The sequence below is a fragment of the Apium graveolens genome, chromosome 11 (assembly GCF_009905375.1).
Source record: "Apium graveolens cultivar Ventura chromosome 11, ASM990537v1, whole genome shotgun sequence".
NCBI classification, from domain to species: domain Eukaryota; kingdom Viridiplantae; phylum Streptophyta; class Magnoliopsida; order Apiales; family Apiaceae; genus Apium; species Apium graveolens.
In genome coordinates this window covers 62,242,161-62,263,586 of record NC_133657.1, presented here as the reverse complement: position 1 = coordinate 62,263,586, position 21,426 = coordinate 62,242,161, and the positions used below count along the sequence as shown (strand labels likewise).

The following is a 21,426-nucleotide window of genomic DNA, read 5'->3' as shown; positions in this document are numbered from 1 at the left end:
TCAAGCAGTGATCGGAAATAAGGTAGAAAATTTATTTGGAGGTGGTTAAAAAGACATTGACTGTAAGGAAATTTTACTATCAGGAAAGGCCCAAGAGGTGGCCGACACTTTAAAGGTAAGTGGATAATTATAGGCGCGTGTGCCAAAAGAATACAGTGATGATGGTTAGAAATGTGAAGGTTGAATTATGGTTTGGAAGATTGACATTCCTTCTGATGACGGTGCAATACCCAACCGTAATAGTAGTAGGTAAAGGTTTCATTCGTGTAATCGCCATGAACGGGCTATCTACCTTAGGAGGTCCTATCTGGGGATAAGCCAGGACCATGTTTCCAAAAGGACTAAACGAACCTTTGAGTTAAGTCTTCTATCGAAGGCATATGATTAAAAATGGTATTAACCTGCTATCGTTGCTTTGAGCGAAACTCTTCTGCAATTTTATCTGCTTCATGTCATGTATGTATGTCAGAATCAGGAGTGTTCTTCATGAATCGTGAATGGTGATTATGTTACCTCCTTAGAAGGATTTGATACGACATGTATGGACTCCGTATGGTTAGCTATTAAGATTTCATGGAATGTGAATGACGACAGTAGGTCAGTGGTGGACCATAGTAAGGCAGCAATGATTCTGCGAGTATCGAGCTGATTACAACCGTGAGAGTTGTATTGGAATGGGTGTTGAGATTGAGTACCACTAATCGGGTCGTGGTAGTGTATAAGTTATCATCGATAGACTAATTAAGTAGAGTGTCTACCTAGTGAATCATTATTCTTTCTTATCAATAGGGAGTCGTATTATTATACGAGGAAGGTTGCGGTGCAAGCATAGAATTCTAGTAACGATGATGTCTAGAATGAGATCCCAGATTCGATTTTCGATGTCGAGGGAGTTTCAAAGGTAATTGTGTATAAGCTCGAGGAAGAGCATGGGTCCATAGAATGATGGACGGGATAGCGAAAATATTTAGGCACGTGAAATGCGATGCTATAATACTTGATGCGGATATAAATACATATATGTTTTATTCTTCTATGACAAACCTCTATAGTTCAGAGGTAGATTCCAAGCCAGATATTTTATGGCAATAAAATTTTTATGAATATACAATTCTTTTCAATTCGTTCTTTTCTCTTCTTTTCATTTCATGTAATCTGAGAAGAACAACCCTTCCAGAAAGGGGAGGTATTGCCGAATGACTATCTATCTGTGTGATAGAAGCCTAGTAGGATACCAGCTATTGTTTAATTGCTTGTCAAGTACTAAAGGCTGGCCACCTTCTGTACTAACTATGCGATATAACAAGTGTTCGTGATCATAGTGATCTCTCAACAAATTCCTTTACTTCTATTTGATTGATCAAATTTTGGAAAATAGAAACAGCTGAAAAAAAAAAAAAAAGGAGTAATAAAGTGGTGGTAGTATGCGGAATGGGAATACATTCGTGATACTAAGGTTGACGTGGTTATTAAAGGGTTATAGAACGCTAGCGAGCAAAAGTATGACCAGTATAATATTAGGAACGGAAGGTGATAGCGATTACGAACTGGAAAAGAATGGGTATTGAGGAGCAAGAGCTCTAATGATTGGAAGCTATGATGAGAGTCTGTGCAATAGACTTGAAAGAAATTGGAATGATCACTTAATTCGGATTGAGTTATCTTACGACAATAGATCATATGTCATTATCGAGATGTCGCCTTATGAGATCCTTGAGGGAAGACAATTTCGATCTCCCTTATGTTAGGATGAAGTTGTAGAGCGCAAGATGCTCGGACCCGCAGTAGTCCAAAGGACCAAGGATATGATAGATCTAATCAGAGGACGGCTGGTAGTAGCCCAAGATGGACATGATAAGTATGTTGATTTGACACGAAAGGATAAAGAGTATGAAATAGGGGACCTAGTAATGTTATAGGTATCCCTTGGAAAGGATTGATGAGGTTCGGAAAGAAAGGAAAGCTAAGTCTACAATTTGTTGGACCCTTGGATATATTAAGACGTTTGGGAAGTTAGCATATGAGCTAGCCTTAACCCAGAACCTGTAGCAAGTTCGTAACGTGTTTCACGTATCAATGTTAAGGAAGTGTAATTTAGATGCCAGATGAATAGAGGCATATGAGCGCATAGATATGCAACCCGACGTAACCTATATGGAGCAACCAGGAAGGGTTATAGAGTAAAAAGGGACAAGTGCTTAGGAGAAGGATTATCAAACTACGCAGAGTTTGGTGGTAGAACCACAATGTGGGAAAATTGACTCGAGAGTTAGAAAGTGTGATGCTAAGAGAGTGTCCCCATTTGTTTTCTATCTGATTCCGGGACGGAATCCTTTTAAGGAGGGGAGACTGTAATAACCCCAATTTTTGGGAATTTTTGAAACCCTTATGAATAGTGTTTTTGCTGAATGAGAAAACTTTTCATGCCACGCTATGTAGGGGTTCTGTTATTGATCTTATGGGATATTATTAGTACTCTATGTGGTATATAAGTGTATGTAAAGATCGTCAGAATCCAATTCCGAACACTTTGGTTTTTCCCGGAAATCCATAAGATACGGAGAGAATTGAGTATAAGGTAACAGAATAAAAAGGATTTAAATTAAAGGATTATAATAGAGGATCATAAAAAGGAATATAATGTATTGAGAAAGGTTAAGGGAACCTAAGTAATAAGATCCCGGGTATGATCCTTCAAACGATAAACGAGAACGAAAGTTAAGCGAACCGTACAACAGATCAGCGGTCATTAGGCAAACGATTAGGAAGTTAATCAAAGGGATTAATGGGAGTGATGTCATCCAACCAATAGAAAGGAGACAAGGAAGGGAGGATGACATCATAAGGGTGACATAAGCATGACATGGAAGGAAGGAGGTGTGGTTGATTTAGGACCACACAAATTCAAGGGCAAGGTGGTAATTTGCTAAATCAAAAACAAAACCAAGCCAACCAACTAGCAAATCATTTCATCAAAAATCAAAAAAATCAGCCAAGGCATTGTTCTTCATATTAGCTCTCGGCTTTTTGCCTTTTTCAAAGAAAAAAATTTCCAAAATCAAGATCCAAGCATCCTTAATTGGTAAGAAAATTCCCTAACCATCTTTATGCTTAGTTATGGCTATATCATGAGTTTAAGCCATTAATTCTTTCTCTAGCTTCTTCATTTAATCAATGAAGAAGACAATGAATAGTGTTTTCAAGTTTTTAACTTGAACTTTTCTTGTTTTTCTTGAAGATCCAAGCTTCCCTAAGGCTTCTCCAAGCTTATTAAGGCTTCCTAGCTCAACCCACCACTCCAAGGAAGGTATACCATTTTCAAACCCTAGGTTCATATATATTATAAGTGATTTTGATGAGTAGGATGTTATGGTATCTTATTGTTATGATTAGAGTTTGAGGTTTGGTATGGTAGTGAAATGAGATGGTAATTTTGTGGTTTTGATTTAAAGAAACTTAAGTATGATTAAAGTTAGGTTTAAGCATATGTATGAATGATTAAAATTGAATTGGTTGGGATTGTTATGATGTGATAAGGATGGGTGTTTGTTGTGTGTTGGATTTGAGGATGGTTTGTGTTGATTGTGGATAGTTTAAAAAATGGGAAATCGCGTAAACATAGCCGTCGTAACGTCCGATTTTCTTTGGACTGTTTTTGTGCATAGCATTAGGACCCGAGAACCCCCTGCTAAATTGTGACCACTGCCATGTTTAGATAGCTCATGTTACGAGCTTCGTTTTGATATGTAGTTCGTTCGATTCCGATTTACGGTTTAGGAGAAACGACCGTTTCAAGTAACGGCGTTTCACGAACGAAACTTTTTCCCTCGCCTTACTTTGAAATGTAGGTTAAAGACCAAAAAGGGTTAATTAATGCATGAAACATTTATGGTAAGTGTTTTAGGCAGTTGGTAAGTCACTCGCGAAGGAATCGCTTTAAAACTCGTAAAGGTTAAATTATTAAAAATGGTGGAGCCGAGGGTACCCGAGTGACTTAAGCGAATCAGTGAGCGCAAAACAAGCGTTAGAGTCTAAGTTAGTTAAAGTATAGAATTACAAGTGATTTTGGTTTAATTCCAACTTACTTGTTGTTTATAGGTTACCAGACTCGTCCCGAGCCATTCGTAACCCCCAGTCGCTCAGGCAAGTATTCTACCCGTTATACTGTTGTTGTGATGTAAATATATGTATATGCATTATCTTGTGATATTGCATGATTGCTATTTAGCAAATGTTGCGATATATTGTAGCATGTGATATGGTATATATGCATGCATGTTTTATATTCTTGAGATATATATCTGTTGGTTTATTCGATAATACCTATGCTAGAGGATAGTTGTATCTTGCATATACCCTTAGTATAGGGACTCAAAGGTGAAAATATTTTCTAAAACCGGGAGTCGAGGATCCCGAGTAGATTTTATATATATGGATTTGGATATTTATTTATATATATATTTATATATATATATATGGTTATAGTTTTCCAAACTATTAATCGAATAAGATTTATTCGATAACTTTAAACTTTATTTTATACTTGAATATTATTTCGAATATTATTCGAGGGCTTATGACTCTTTTATTTATTTATCTGAATATTATTTGAATATTCATTCGAGGACTTATGACTCCTTTATATTATTATGAATATTATTTAAATATTCATTTGAGGATCTATGACTCCGATTATGTACTGAATTATATTCTTTATTTTATTAAAGAATAAGGTGTTAATAATCAAACTTATTTTCGATTATTCAACTAAAGATAATACTTTCATATAAGTATATCTTTGGTTATTTAATGATTATTTCAAGTATAAGCTTTAATACTTCTACTTCAAGTATTTTTATAAAGATTATTCTTTATGGGAATATTATTTAAATAATAATATTCAGTCATTTTCTAAAATATTCTGGGGACTGATTTACTTCATTAAATCAGCCTTACTCCAAACACTCTTTAAAGTGTTTTCGAGTCTTCAAAATGATTTTTAAAAGTCAGAGCGGATCCCAAAAACTCATTTTTATATTTAAGATCTTCCTTTTAAGGGGATTTAAATACTCGCTCAAAACCTGGGGAATCCGGCTCTGTGGTGTATTTTATATTCGTAACAAGGTTGCAGATTTGGTAAATGAATTGATTACTTGCCCAACGTTCGGGAAGTAAGCCCCTCTCATTAAGTCGGCATAAGCGACAGGCCGGGGTACGGTCTATTATTGTGTAAGTGGCTCAGTGGGAGTCCATCAAATGCATAAGTGGCTGAGTGGCAGTCCAGCATAGGTCTTAATTATGACCAGGGTGATGACCAGTGGGGAATTCGTCCATCTACTAGTAGAAAAGGTTACTTATTGGTATCTTTGCCTGATCAGCAAGATATCGGGTTTATGCCAAAATTCTTTTCCTTTCCAAAATTCATTGGATGTTTCGAACTCTGTTCATACTTCACATAACAGAGGTTCCAGGAAATGTTTTCGGGATATATATGTATGTGGATATATATATATATCGGGACTAAATAAAGTATCTCATAACTTTTTCATTCAATAATATTTCAAAGATTGAATCTATTCAAGTCTTATCTTGTGGTCTCATCAGTGGGATGAACTTTTGAAATTGATTATAACTTGAACGGTGGTAGTTCAAGTAGTAATTGGGAATGAGATAAGTGTAGTGAAGTATTTGGTAACTTCATCTTTTAAACTTATATCTAATTAATAATTGTCTTATGAATGACAAAGATTTTCAGAAAAATGTTGAGACAAGGTTAGATATATGAGATCACCTTGCAACGATATTTTTATATACAGTTATACACTGGGACTTTGTGTATATTATGCATGGAAGAGGACTTCCAATATTTTGAAAAGTATATATGTATATATATATATACTGAATATTTTGCGACTTCATCGCATTAAGTTATCAACTTGGTTCATTTCTTTTGACCAAGACTTTCATGAGTATTATGAGTAGACTCATATACGGTAAATAATTATGCATATTATTTTGGTGGGCTTGCTGCTCACCCTTGCTTTCTTCTTTCATCACACAACATCAGATAGACAAGATGAACCGGACCAAGCTCCCGATTCGCAAGAGGTTAGAAAACGTTCGGCAGTCTTCTGGAAGCGTTGATGCTGCTGTAGCTGAGGTAGGAACTACCAATAGGCTAGGCTTTCAACTTTTGATGTACCAGACTTATGTATAATACGAATTGTAATAATGGCAAATAAAATGTAAATCTATTCAGAAAACCTTTTAAGGTGTATTGGCAGATAATTGTGGAATATAATTACTTGTGGTTATATTTTTTTGATGTTCATCTCTGAGACTATAACGGATTGTGGTGTGTGTTAGTGTGGGGTCACAGCATAAGGTTATTTTTATTAAGTAAGTGAAGTGGTATTGTGGAATGAAAGACCGTGACGACTCGGATCCCCGACCCCGGATCTGGGGGTGTTACACTCTTCTTCTATCGCTTTATGCTTTAAGATTTTATAGTGACCGATTATTTAACATGATATCATAATTATTTGTGTTGGTATTGGTGTTGATATTGTTATGTAAGTTGTCGGGTCAATCGTTACAAAAAATATCATATGATTGAGGAGAGTATTAAACAGTATAAGATTATGTTGGGATTTTTTGTGTTTCATACAAATTTTCATTTTAAGTATTTATCCTGAAAAATTTCTTGTTTTGATGATTGTATCTCCAGATGATGATACTCTGTAGATTGTCACTATTACAAATATAAGAAAAACTATATTCCATTTACTTCATCAAAGGGAGGAGAATAAGGTTAACTTTAAGTTTGGATCAAGATCGGAAAGTGTCGTGGAAGAAAAAGGACAGAGAGTTTCAAATTGATTTTTGAGGAGGTTGAGACTAAAAAGAAGATCAGTGTTGAAGAAATTGATGAAGACGAAGAACATAAGTTTTAATGTTGGGTGTTGTGTGGATCGTTGCAATTGATACAAATTAAGGCAAATGTAAATATTGAGATGGTGATGCCATGACAATCATTAAGTATAGGGTTCATCATACTTCGGTCCTTAAAATTTCACCGAAAATACATAGTAATTTTCAAAATATAAGAATGTATCTACTTATCACTTAAGTATGGATTTTATGTATCCCGACACTTCTTCGGTTCAGAAACGTTTTAGCCGTATTAGTTGAGGGTAAGTAAGTAAGTGTTTTATTTATTCTTATAACTTGGTTGTTGAAGTATGCCCATTTGTACACACTAACATATTCAGCAATTTTTTTATAATTCTCTTGTTCATTGTCCTTGTTGATAAAGGAAGTAAGCACTATAACAAAAACTTGCATGACTTGGCCACAAGGTCGAGGTCACGAGGTGTCATTGGATTTGGCAACATCTGATACAGCCAACATCATAGAATTTTGTTATAGTGTCTTAATCTAACTAGTACAACTAATGAACACGGTTCAACGCATAGCATGGTCCATGAATATAATGCTTTTAGATATTCAAATTAAAAAATAAATTCTATATCTTGGGCCTTGATTTCCTTCCTTCTCCAGAGTAATACAAAGCCTTTTTTTCCGAGATCATTTTTCTATTCATCGCATGAAGCCATAATTGATGGTACATATGGCTCCTAGAAGGACTGGGTCTGAACTCCTTACTTCATCCAGTCCCACTTACCCAAGTCCAGACTAGTGGTTCCCGCTGACCCGATCTTTGAGAGCCCCAGCACAGGAGGCACATGCCCAAACGTGTGGTATAGACAACTGTCATTAATCAATCATGAGAATAATCAGGGCATGTGTCAGAGGATCCTTAGAACATTCCCAACCTGACACGTATAAGACATCCACCCAGCCAAATGTCCTCCTCTCCCAGAACTAACAACTACGATTAAAAGGTACCAACCCCTAAACCCTACCCTTGGGCTATAAATAGTCCAAGGAGGCGAGATTTTAGGGTTAATCACTATCTTACACTTATATACACACACAGCCACCATGCATTTCTATTTATCTTTATCTTCTGCAAAAGCGAGTTTTTACTCTAACACCGGTGGCGCAACGGGACTAAAACCCCCCTTCTGGTGTTTTTTTTGCAGAAATCTCACGACAGCTACACTGCAACCGCCACGAAGGATCCCGGCGCGGCGTCGGAGGAGCAGCCCCCCATACCGGAGTTATCATTTGGCGCGGAGTTTTACCAGTAGCAAAGAGAAAGCAATCAGAGCAACGAAAAATTTATAGCATATAGAAAGCAACCATTTATTACTCAATATCTTGTATGAAGCAAATTTGAAATTAATGAAAAGCATTTCTAATTTTACTTAGCAATATTTTACAAGAACCCTAGTCTGGGGTCATGCTTGAACCCAGACCCAGCACATACTTCTATACTTAGAAATTTCTTCTAAGGCAAAAGCAATCCTAGTCCGAAATCATTCTTGAAGCCGGACTAGAAGCAAAGTTCACACTTAGAAATATTTTTTCTAAGGTAAAAATCAAACCCAGTCCAGGGTCATGTTTGAACCCAGACTTAGCACATTATCCTATACTGAGAAATCGTATCTAAGGCAAAACAACCCTAATCTGGGGTCACTATTGAACCGGGACTACGAGCGTAGTTAAAGCTTAGAAATACTTTTCTAAGTCAAAAAGCAACCATAGTCTGGGACCACTCCTATACCCGGACTGAGCATACAATTGTATTCTTAGAACATTTTCTGAAGAAAAACATAATTCCAGTCTGGGCCATGCTTTAACCCAGACTCGCATAAGCATTTCTTACTTGGAAATATTTTTTAAGGCAAAATTACACTTCGAAAAATTTACCAGGGCAAAAATAAGGTATAAACAAAAAAGCAAATTCAAGCAAACAATCCGAACAAAATAAAGTCCGGACAAAACAAAGTCCGGACAAAACAAAGTCCGGACAAAAAGCATTTCAAAGTATTAGCCTTACAAAAATAATAAAGTCAAATACATAAGTTGAGGGTTACAAGAAATAAACTATGGCTCCGGGGCATTCTCAGGAAAGAAACTCGGTTACGGACCATCGAATGGTTCCGGCTCACCGAGTCTAGCTTTAATATTCTGTTTCGCATTGATAAACTCAGCACAGAAGCTCTCAAAGTCAGCCTCTAGATCCGTCTTGATATGCCTCTCGGCAACGAAGCAACAGCGATCAACCTCTAGAGCACCGGCACTAGCAATAGCCCTGTCATTTTCCTCAGACTTCTTGTAGGCCTCGATGATCTCAGACTCCGGCTTTATTGCTGTAAGTTTCTTCTGAAGTTCAGTAACCTTAAATCTTAGCTCACCGGCTTCTTTCTCAGCATTTTTGGCCCGGATCGTCACATCATTCAGATGTTTGTTCAACCCGGAGACGGTAGTATCCTTGGCCGAAAGATTATCCTTAAGCTCCCCAAGCTCTTTATTCTTATCAGCAAGAAGCTCCCGGAGGTGCTTCAACTCAAAATAGAAGATAGCAGCCACCCCGTCCATAGAAGCTCCAAGCTACAAGGAAAATAAAAAAATTAGAAATAACATCAAGCAAAGAAAAAATACTAAGGCAGGAAAATAAAAAATCTATGATTATACCTGCCCCCAGAGTCAGGTGCAATCTTTCATCACAGCATTAAATCTGGCAAGATTCATTGCACTCCACTCTATTTTGGAAGGAAGCCCTGTCATGAACTACGCAAGCTTTTCTTCCAGCTTCGGACCACTCCTTCCGGAAGCCCCTTGCTTCAGGCCTTTCCCCTTATCTCGGGAAAAATTATCAGCCGGGGAAATTTATAACTTACTGTCCCTGGGAGGCTTGGTGCCTTGAGTCCGGAGGCGCTTGATCTTCCTACCTGCCTCCACCTCGGGAATTTCGCCCAAAGGCTCAATCTCCTCCAAATTCTAAAACTCATTATCATGCACTTCAACAACCGAATCCGTCTTCCTGTCCTCTTTAGCTGAGTCCTACTTCGACACAACATTGCTCTGAGACTACTCCTCTGGAGGATGCTGAGACCCAGAGCCAGCCACAGAAGCTTTCTTTCTCTGCTTAAAAGCTGTTCCCAGTTCGAGGAGAGCATCGATGTACGCTGAAGCAGACATATTTGGGTAGTAGTAAGGAAGACCTGTTAAAGAAAAGAAAAGAAAAATACATCAGTTTGGGAATAGGGCATGAAATATCAATCGGGATATACACAATTAAAAAGAGTCCGGGAAAAGAAAGATATACTTACCAAGCATGTTCATCATTTTATGATACATGAAAGTGTCTCGGGTAAACTAGAACCCGAGACACTCACAAAATTTAAACACAAGTTCAAGGGCCTCCCCCCCTTAACTCTGCCAGCTTGAACCGGGTTTGAACACCCTCAGTAGCTATGAAGGGAAAGTAAGAAAGATCTAAACCCTTAAGCAAAATAATCTCCCCATTCCAATACTTCAAGGAAGATTGCTAAATAACTGGTCGAAATCCGGACCCATAACCACATTTCGCAGCCCGAAAGCGTATCTCATAAAGAGGCGGCTGACTCGACTTGACTATGGTAAAAATATGGTGTCAGAGCGTAAAAGTAGGCTGGACTTTGAAAAAATTACAACAAGCAATGAACCAGGACATCCACTTGATGTCGTTAGGAGTTATTTGCATTGGGGAAAGCCTATACACATATTTGCACAGATGCTTCAAGAACATATGCCAGCGGGGGTTCCACCCGAACCTCAATTGCTCCAACCAAACGGGAATGAATTCATCCGCAGATCGATAATAGATCTTCTCCCTGGGTAACTACCATCTCCACTCGACCCGATCGTTTAACTAGAAAGTAGCTCGAATCGATGAGTCTTGCGCAGCATGATCCAGAGCGGCGTACTCGTCCTTTAAGGGATACGGGTCCTTGGCTACGATCATCTCGTCAAACTTTCCATCAAATTCAGCCTCATTGTACCTCCCGGGACCACTATCCGGCCGCCTATCATATCTGGAACTAAGACTCCTATAGTAAAAAACTATTCTCGATCTCTTCGCTCTTCGTGATAAAGTAGTTCGGGACATTAAACCAGTTCCCTCTGGGGTGCAAGGGACCGTCCTCGGAGATATCTGAGAAACATTCAACTTTCTAATCATATTAGACTCCGAATTTGACGCCTTCTTACCCATCTCTAAACGATCAGTATTTGAGTTGCATTTATCCGGACTAGCTTCAGAATCTGATAACCCGGGTAGCAGGAAAAGTAAACCTTGGCGCGAGCTTTTTTTCCGGATCATAAACCTAAAAGAAATGAGATGGGTTAGTCTAAATCCCTACATATTTTTTATTTTATAACCTACAATGGTCTAGACTACCCTATATCCAATCTTAAGTTATGTACCACTAGTTCGGGGAGCTACCACCCCGGACAGAAAGCAAAACAACATCCCCATACCCCAAAACCATATACCAAGGGAAAACTAAACAAAAACATAAAGCTAATCCTAGAGCTATGGGTCCGTACTACACCCCGGAAGTCCATACAAAGGGGAAAAACCCTAAACACAGAAATAACCAAACATCAAAATCAAGAACCAAAATATCCACAAAAAAACTATACATATATATATATCCTCTACCAAGAACACAGAAACAAAAATCCAAGATACAAAAAAACACAAAAACAACCGTAAACAATAACATGAACTGTACAGTCGAGAATAAAAAGAAAAAATAAAGGAGAAAGAGAACTCGCGGATAAGAAGTAAGGAGAGAGATTGCAAAGCAAAGCACTCGAAGATCCTTGGTGAACCCCAAACATAACAGCAACTGGAAATCAAAGAGAAAAAAGAAAGAAGATGAGAAATGTGGAGAGTAAAAACAAAAAAGAGGGGAGAGGAGTTCCTTTTATAGGCATGGTGAATATCAAAGGATCAGGAGACGTGGTCCAATCCCAGTCGTTGATTTTAAAGATCGGTGTATACATATAATTATATTTACACACGGTAATTAATACAAATCATGATGGGGGCACGTCTTTCAAAAAAACATATGTCAGCATTCAAATTATAGGGGAAAACCCCATAATCGTTTTAACTTCCAATCCGGCGGGTTCCAGCTCAACAGACCCTTGACTGGGGGACAAGGAAAGCTCAAAATCTTCTAAATATAACCTACCACAGTCCGGCTCCGTCTAGTTCATCAGAACCCGGATTGGGGACTAAAAAAGCTCAAATTCTTCTAAACACAACCTACCACAGTCCGGATCCATCTATCTCAACAGAACCCGGACTTGGGGGCAAGGAATACTCAAATCATCTAAACACAACCTACCACAATCCGGCTCCGTCTAGCTCAACAAATTCCAGACTGGGAGGGCAAGAAAAGCTCAAATTCTTCTAAACGCAACCTACCAACGTCCGTCTCCGTCTAGCTCAACAGAACCCGGACTGGGGACAAGGAAAAAGAAAGCTCAAATTAATCTAAACCCAACCTACCATATTCGGGCTCAGTCTAGCTCAACAGACCCTAGACTGGGGGGAAGGAAAGCTCAAATTCTTTTAAACGCAACCTACCACAGTCTGGCTCCGTCCAGCTTAACAGAACCCGAAATTGGGGCAAAGAAAGCTCAAATTCTTATAAACGTAACCTATCACAGTTCGGCTTCGTCTAGCTTAAAAGAACCTGAACTCTGGGGCAAAAAAAGCTCAAATTCATCTAAAGACAATCTACCACAGTCAAGGAAAGCTCAAATTTCTCATACAAGAAACATATTCCAAATACTACTCACCTTACTCCCCCATCCACAAAATCTACATAAGGGATCGGGTATAATATCCGGGATATAGCATGTAAATATTTTTATCAATAAATAATTATTATATGATTATTATATGATTTCTGGTGAATTATCTGATCATTGATATTGATATTTAGATGTTTATATGTGATAAAATGTGAATATTCTAATTTTAATAGGTATATAAAACGTAGTCAGCAGAGGTAAGTCTGTCTGATGTTCCCTTGCGTCAAGGGTTATACTTTTGCATCGGCTCTCTCGTTAGGTAATTCTGAGGCGAAAGCAGCTCCTTGATTTCAAAGCGCAACCGTTATTCAAAGAGATTTAATAACTATCTTCGTAGCTCCAGAATGTTTCAGTTTATGCTCCTACCTATTATCTGGATAAAGTCTCATCTTATGTGTTGGCCGAAGTGACAATAGTCGTATTGAACCCTCGAATATGTTCGAAGTCAAATTCCAAAAACCAACGAGAGGTTCCCCACTCTCCCCGGGAAAGGGTAAATCTACGTTTGTGATTAAGTCTATGCATCATTGGTAATTATTTTAAAAGCGCTTTCTTTTAAGAATGCATATGGTTCCATCTTTCTTTCGTTAGTTAAACCACCTTTTTAGTAGTAGTTCATGAGACCTCGAATTCCCACGTTCCAGCGTCCATTATGCCAACGGGTCCCGGCTTATCCTTTGTAGCAATGATAAAATCCCCCCGGGCTCGGATTTTATTGAAGCGTGATAAAAAATATCCCAGCAAATATAGATAATTGTGATATTTTTGGATTATTATATGATTTATGAATTTATTAATTATTTCTGTATAATTACAAAACTATTTTATAAAACCCGGAAATCATCCAAATTCAACCATTTTTACGTTTTAACAACCTGAAACTCTACGGAAAACTCCTTCCTAACCTAATCTGATTATTCTGAATATTTTCCATGTTTTGACTTTTTCAATCTGGGTTACGGTTTGACCCGTACGCATCGTGACGCAAAAAATTTCGATATGATAATCATTTTTACAGATCAATAAAACCTGTATTCTCGAAAGTCGGGATATTATTACATTATTTTCGTATAAAATGTTTTATAAGAAGCCCAGTTTTGATAATTATCCAATACGGGTATCAAATCGAATCATTTTTGCAGTTACTTAGTGGCTAAGTAACTTATTTTTTGATCCAATACGATCCAACGGGTATTAATATTTTATATATATAAATAGCCTATTTCTTATTTCATTTTATTCGTATAATCATAATCGAACAGTAAAAATATAGAATTTACAGAGAAAAACCCGTTAAATCATCGCGTTCTTGAAAATCAAATCAGAAAACGAAAGCGTTATCGAACTCGGAATCAAACGTGTCATATACCGAATCGAAGCTCCTGAAAAGTTCTATCAGAATCAATTATCCATTTCAGTGCAGAAATTAAGGTTATTTTCCTATTTATTTATTTTAATTTGAATTAATTAAAGATTAACATATGAAATTTTGATATTTATTTGATTTGATGCCTGAAACTTATAGATAATTTTATCCTGGTCATTTTAATATATTATATGATGAATTTGGAGTTCAATAACATACAGAAAAGGGTGTTTGATTCTCGAATTAATAAAATTAGGGTTTATATTCATATGAATGTTCTTGATTAATTTTGGGTGTTTTATTGTGATGGTTATTAACTTAATTGGTTTACACCAATAGATAGATCGTTACAAGGGGAATCGAATGGTACTAGTGTCATGAATAGAGGGTAGCCGGAAGTGGCTCACCGGAGTTTGAAGTTTCGCTGGTGGAGGAACTTCGAGTGGATTTTACAGTCAAAATTTGTGTTGTTTGATGATTGTAACTCTGCAAATGTGTTTCTGGCATCGAGAAGAACATGTTTAGTTTATTAGGTGTGATTCTGGACTGAAACCAGGTCGCCGGAAAAGCTCGGGGTCGTCGGTGATGACGACCGCCGGTGTGGGGTGGGGAAGATGGCAAAAATGCCATTTGACCCCCCTGATTTGCATAACTTTGCATTTCAGTCCTAGAAATTTAAAAAATATATAAAAATCATATTCCTATTTTATTTATTTTCAGAAATTCTATTTTCTTTTTGTAATTATTTTCAAAAATTATTTTTAATTATTTATTTATTTAAAAATAAATCTGATTTATCTTATTAATTAATTTTTATTAGTTTTTAATTATTTCAATTAATCGATTAATTGAATATTAATTGATTAGTTAAATATTAATTATTAATTGATTTAATAATTAGATTTAATTATTTATTTTGATTTAAAAATTCCAAAAAATAGTTTCGAGCTTTAAAATATTATATTAAATTATTTTCAAAACTCGATAATTATTATAAAATTATTTTTAAGTCAGATTTCGGCGTTCGAACCATGTTATTTAATTATAAAATGACTCGGAGACCCGTTTTAATTCCAAAAATGTTCAAAAATTCGTATTAAATACTTGGAAAATCATTTTAACCCCGAATCTTCTTTGAAAAATTATTTTGATTGAATATCTTACGTGCTACGTGCTATATGTGATCCGACTGATGTATAATATGATTGTATGTGCATTGTTTGACGGTTTTATTTGTAACTTTTAATCCGTAAGTCAGATTTGGGTGAAACGAAGGGTAGATAAACGCTTGTAACGAATAAAATGAGATGAGAATAAGTATTGATTAGTACATGTGATGTATGATAGAGGAAGCAAGATGTAGGAAGGGAAAGCAAGTGGTCAGTGAGTGAGAATCAGTAGACGAGTACAAGTAAAGTGAAAGCATATTGATAAGGCAAGTGCTTTTTCTCTTTCTTATAATATATTGCAAGTATCCTCGAACTCTTTTCATATATGTTACAAGTGTTCCAAATAGTTCTTACTCTAAATTGTAAGTACTTTGAAGTACTTAACCCTAAACCCTGATTACTGTTATTGATCTTGAGCCGTAAGCCTTATTCTTCGTAAACCATTTTTTGTTGAATTCTCAGATACAAACCACACATATACGATACTACTCCATAAATACATATATACCATATATTGATTCTTGATATGGAATTGGTCAACATACGAACCTTTACACCTTGTATAACAGAAGACCAATCCTTTTAACCATTGAACCCTTGGTCTTCTACTTTCTAATTCTTTTCTTGGTTGAAAGTCAATCTTCTGATAATCTAAGTTCTGATATCCTTAAGTTCTGACTTCCAATAAGTACTGATTCCAGTAAGTACTAATATTTTCTGTTTGTTAAGATCTGAAAACTAAACATGAAACATATTAGACATGACATCTCAAATATATCTAACAAAAAATATATAATATACATATATATACTAAATACCAAATATGGATTATAGCTATACTAAATAACATATATATATATAATTGTAAATACAAAAATATATTTTATTGTTCCTTGACTATGTGAGTGAGTACTTCACCATTTAATTATCTATTGCATTTTTTAACAATTAATAATTTTCATATATAATCTGTGTAATTTAATGTACTAAACCGGGTAAACACGAATATACTAGTTTCGGGGTCGGGTTCGGGTTTAAGGTTTGGTGCACGAAAACACGAAAGTACACGCGTCGGGTTCGAGTTTAAGGTTTGGTACACGAAAGTACACGGAATATTTGTACACGACACGAAATGTTCGCAGTTCTACCTTTGACTTCTTTTGCTGCCATTCGTGGATCTTATTTAGCACTCCGTCAAATCATATGATAAAAGATCCCACGTGTGGCATGGGTTCAATAATTCATCAGATTATAGTACTTCGATCATATTAGTATGCGCATTAGTACATCAACCACAATGAATAAGGCAAGTTTTAAGTTAAAATAAATATAAAAAAATAATAAGAAAGAGATTCAATTCATTACACAACTAAAACCAACATAAAAACAAACCTAAAACCTAAATACACAAACCTTAACAAGTAGTACAAAGTACACACTTAAAATATGTTCACAGGTCTCATCTTCTGATGAGTTTGTGTTGTCTCATCTATTGGTGAGTGTATTGGTGAGTTTATTTAAAGTACAGCCAATTATTGTTACGTGCGTGGTCATTGATTTGTTTCAAATGGCGAGTTCGTCACATGGGAAGAATCTGGTGGAGTCATATGCTAACATGTCTTTAAATAGTGATGAAGAGGAGGGCCTCGTACTGGAAGACATCCCTGATAATGAAGTTAAAGAAGGACTTGAAAGGTGCTTAGTGGGATGTTTTGTTACAAGCAGGAAGATAAATTTCACGGCAATACAAGATACTTTAGCGTCGATTTGGAGACCGGTCAAAGGCGTATTTATGGAGGAAACCAATCGTATAAATATGTTTTTGTTTAAGTTTTTTCATGATCGAGATATGCAAAGAGTGTTAGAGGATGGCCCTTGGACGTTCAATCAACAAGTCCTCCTGATTAAGAAGTTTAATGCGGATGAGCAGTTGAAGGATGTGCAGTTATCGGAGTTATATATGTGGATTCAAGTGTTTGATGTTCCTGTTGGGTTTAAATCAGAATCCGTTTTAAAATCCATAGGCAATTTTTTGGGGAAATTTATGGAATCAGATGCAAGAAACTTTAAAGGGATGTTCAGGGATTACTTAAGAATCAGAGTAGCTATTGATATTAGTCGCCCATTGAAAAGTCAAATGCATATCAAGAAACCAAGGAGGGAGTGGCTGTGGATTAAATTTAAATATGAACGTCTTCCATCTTTTTGCTTTTATTGTGGGAAGATAGGCCATACGGAGAAGTTTTGTGAGATTTTGTTTGACAACCCTCAAGACCAGGATACGAGAAAATATGATAGTTCCCTGCAGGCAACGTTAAGGAATCAAGGTCCTAGTAAAGAAAATCAGTGGATACGGGGGGCTGAAGGTACAGTGATAAATCCGGCAAAGTTGTATGAGAAGGAAAGGACTGAAGAAATAATGGGGGCAACAGGAAGAAGGTAAGCGGGAATCACGTGAGGAGTGCTGAATATTACACGAAATCAGGAGGATCAGGACTGGCAAGCGAGAATAGTGGGGGAGATCGGCTTCAGTTGGTTACGCTTGTGGAGGCAAAAAATTTGGAAAGTTTAAATGACAGGCGGGAAAAAAAATGGCTGAGGTAGAAAAAGATGGGTCGGTATCAGATGGGCTTTCTATTATAGTTCCTAAAAGACGTAGAATGGATGACGTAAAAACAGACAGGCCCAATAGAAATATGAATATGGCAGATGATATTATGACAGAATATCCTAATGAAGGTAACAATGGCTCAAAAAACTTAATATTGGTGGGTGCTGCAAGGCAGACCCACTAGACATTATGACTACCTTAAGTTGGAACTACCGGGGCATGGGGCTTCCTCGGAAAGTTCAGTTCCTGTTTGACGTGGTGCGTCAAGAACAGCCCATTTTTGTATTTCTGTGTGAAACGATGTCAAAAAGATCGAGGTTGGAATGGGTGAAGAATAAATTGGGGTATGAAGGTCTTATTACAGTGGATCCCATAGGTAAAAGCGGTGGTTTGGCGTTAATGTGGACGGAAAAAGATCAAGCGGAGTTACTCAGCCTATCTCAAAACCACATAGATGTTAAAGTTTGTCTAACAGATATGATGGAATGGCGCCTAACGGGGTTTTATGGGGAACCTGACAGATCAAAAAGAAGAAGTACCTGGAATCTTCTTCGTAACCTGGCCAGGGACGCAAATCTCCCTTGGTGTCTGCAGGGAGATCTAAATAATGTAAGTTCGACTGAGGACAAAAGAGGAGGAGAACCATATCCAGAATGGTTGATAAATGGGTATAACGAAGCTGTTCATGATGCCATCCTGGTAGACCTAGAGCTTTTAGGTCATCCTTTTACATGGGAATGAGGTAGAAACACGGAGGATTGGATGGAGATCAGATTGGACAGGGCATTAACAAATGAAAGTTGGCTGAATAACTTTCCTATGGCAAAGCTACACAATCTTGAGGGGGCACCATCGGATCATAGTGCTATATTATTAGTACCCCAGGTTTTGAATAGAGGTGCAAGGAAGTATCGGTTCAAGTTTGAAAACGCATGGCTCACTGAGCCTATGTGTGAACAACTGGTTCGTGAAAGTTGATTTGAAGATCAAGGACATAGTATACAGGAGAAAATTCAAAATTACAGTGAAAAGCTGTCCATTTGGTGGAGAGAGATAACCGGCAATTTTGCTGGTCGTATAAAAGATTGTAAGAAAGAGTTGGGTCATTTCAAGAATGGTAGAGATACGGTTTCTATCGAAAGATATAACGAAGCAAAGGCAAAGTTGGAATGTATATATAACCAGAGAGAAATATTCTGGAGGCAGCGTTCGAAGCAGCTATGGCTGCAGGATGGAGACAAAAACTCGAAGTACTTTCATAAGACTGCTAGTGGGCGGAGAAGGAACAATCACATTCAAAAACTTCAAGATGATAATGGGAATTGGCTTGACTGGGAACATGGCCTGCCAGAACTAGTTAAGAGCTATTTTAACAATTTATTTAAGGCATCTAATACTGAGTACGAAGAAGTTCTCGAAAGGGTTTCGTGTTCAATCACTGATATTCAAAATGCGGAATTGCTCAGGCCAGTAGTTGAAGAAGAGGTGAAAGTTGCACTCTTCCAGATGAACCCAGACAAAGTGCCGGGGCCGGATGGTATGACCCCAGCTTTCTTCCAAAGGCACTGGAGAATAGTGGGGGAAAATGTGGTGAAGGTAGTGCAAGAATTCTTTACTAAAGGGGACTTAAATTCAGATTTGAATGTTACCAACATAGTATTGATACCAAAAAAGAAGAGCCCTTCCTTGATGAATGATTTAAGACCAATTTCACTATGCAATGTACTGGTGAAGATCATAATGAAGGTGGCTGCTAATAGACTGAAAGCAACATTAGAATCAGTAATTTCTGAGAACCAGAGTGCATTCATGGCAGGGAGATTGATTTCGGACAATGTGATGATCTCCAACGAAGTTATACATTATTTAAAACGCAAAAGGAGAGGGAAAGAGGGGCACATGGCTATAAAACTCGATATGAGTAAAGCCTACGATAGAATTGAGTGGAGTTTCTTGAGGGCAATATTAAGTAAAATTGGATACAATGAGTGGTGGATTCATCTAATCTTAACTTGTGTGAGCACCGTTTCGTACAAGGTGACTCATGAAAATAAGGATATAGGCCCTATTGTTCCAAGTCGTGGAATTCGGCAAGGGGATCCACTATCCCCTTATTTGTTTATAATTTTTGCTCAAGGGCTCTCAAGCTTAATTCAAAGGTATAAACAGAAAAGTTGGATACAAGGTGTTAAAGTGTGCAGACAAGCCCCAAGTATCACTCATATGCTATTCGCAGACGATAGCTACTTGTTTTGTAAAGCTAATGGGACAGAAGTTGAGTATATTTTGAGATTGTTGAAGGTGTTTGAGAAAGCGTCGGGACAGAAAGTTAATCTCAGCAAATCGGTGGTTTTCTTCAGCTCGAATATAGATGTGAATAGTAGGAGTCAGCTTTGCTATAGACTGAATATGGTGGAGGTATGTACAGATAGTACGTATTTAGGCTTGCCGAATATGATGCAGAAAAGCAAGGTTGCAACTCTGGGGTATCTAAGAGGTAAAGTGAAGAAAAAAGTGTTAGCCTGGGATGGGTGTTTAGTTTCTCAAGGGGGGAAAGAGGTACTAGTTAAGGCTGTTGCACAAGCCCTACTTACCTATGCCATGAGCGTTTTCTTATTGCCAGCAGAAATCCAGAGGGACATTGAACACACAATATCGAAATTCTGGTGGAACAAGGGATCAGGGGATAAAAAAGGGATACATTGGATGAGTTGGGACCGGTTGAGTAAGCATAAATCGGCTGGACGAATGGGGTTTCATGATTTTAGAGACTTCAATATTGTGTTATTGGGGAAACAAGCTTGGAGATTTTTATCACAACCATCTAGTATGGTTAGTAAGGTATTTATAGCTCGATACTTTCCTACGGTAAATTTTCTTGAAGCGAGGTTAGGAAATAATTCTAGTTACGTTTGGTGAAGCATCATGGAAGCCAAAGAGCTAGTGGCTAGCGGAGTAAGATGGCAGGTGGGGATTGGAGAGGATATATATGTGCTCAGACAACCATGGTTAGGCGATAGGGATCATCCATACATTGATTCGTGCTCACCACAGCTGGAAAACAGAAAAGTATATTCTCTTATGATGGTGCACCAAAATAGGTGGAATGAAGAGATCCTCAAGGCGTTATTCAACGAATGGGATCAGGAGTGTATAAAAAAACCAAGTTGACAGAGACTGGAGGGAGGGATAGCATATATCGGTGTCACGAAAAACATGGAGATTATTCAGTAAAAAGTGCTTACAAGCTGCTGCAAGTTCAGAAATCATACTGGAGAAGGTCTGATAGTAATAGCCTCTGGAGTAAGATTTGGCGTATCAAGGCCCCGGCTAAGGTATTAAATTTAGTATGGCGTTCTTTATCTTATTGCTTACCTACGGTGGTCATGCTGCAGCAAAAAGGTGTGGAAGTGGATCCAATGTGCCCAGTATGTAAAAGAGAACCAGAGACTATCGATCATGTCTTTTTACGCTGCTCAGTGGCAGTTTAGTGTTGGCAA

At 37.4% G+C, this 21,426-nt stretch overlaps 2 protein-coding genes across 2 annotated transcripts; both read left to right on the top strand.

The window, feature by feature from the left end:
* Positions 1–16,882: 16,882 nt before the first annotated feature.
* On the top strand, positions 16,883–17,758 carry LOC141695542 (uncharacterized). Its single transcript, XM_074499781.1, has one exon. The coding sequence runs from the start codon at positions 16,883–16,885 to the stop codon at positions 17,756–17,758; it is 876 nt and encodes a 291-aa protein (XP_074355882.1).
* A 148-nt stretch (positions 17,759–17,906) lies between these two features.
* LOC141695541 (uncharacterized) lies at positions 17,907–18,667 on the top strand. The gene is made up of 2 exons (XM_074499780.1): positions 17,907–18,054; positions 18,102–18,667. Exons 1-2 carry the CDS (start codon positions 17,907–17,909, stop codon positions 18,665–18,667), a joined length of 714 nt encoding a protein of 237 aa, XP_074355881.1.
* Positions 18,668–21,426: the final 2,759 nt, after the last annotated feature.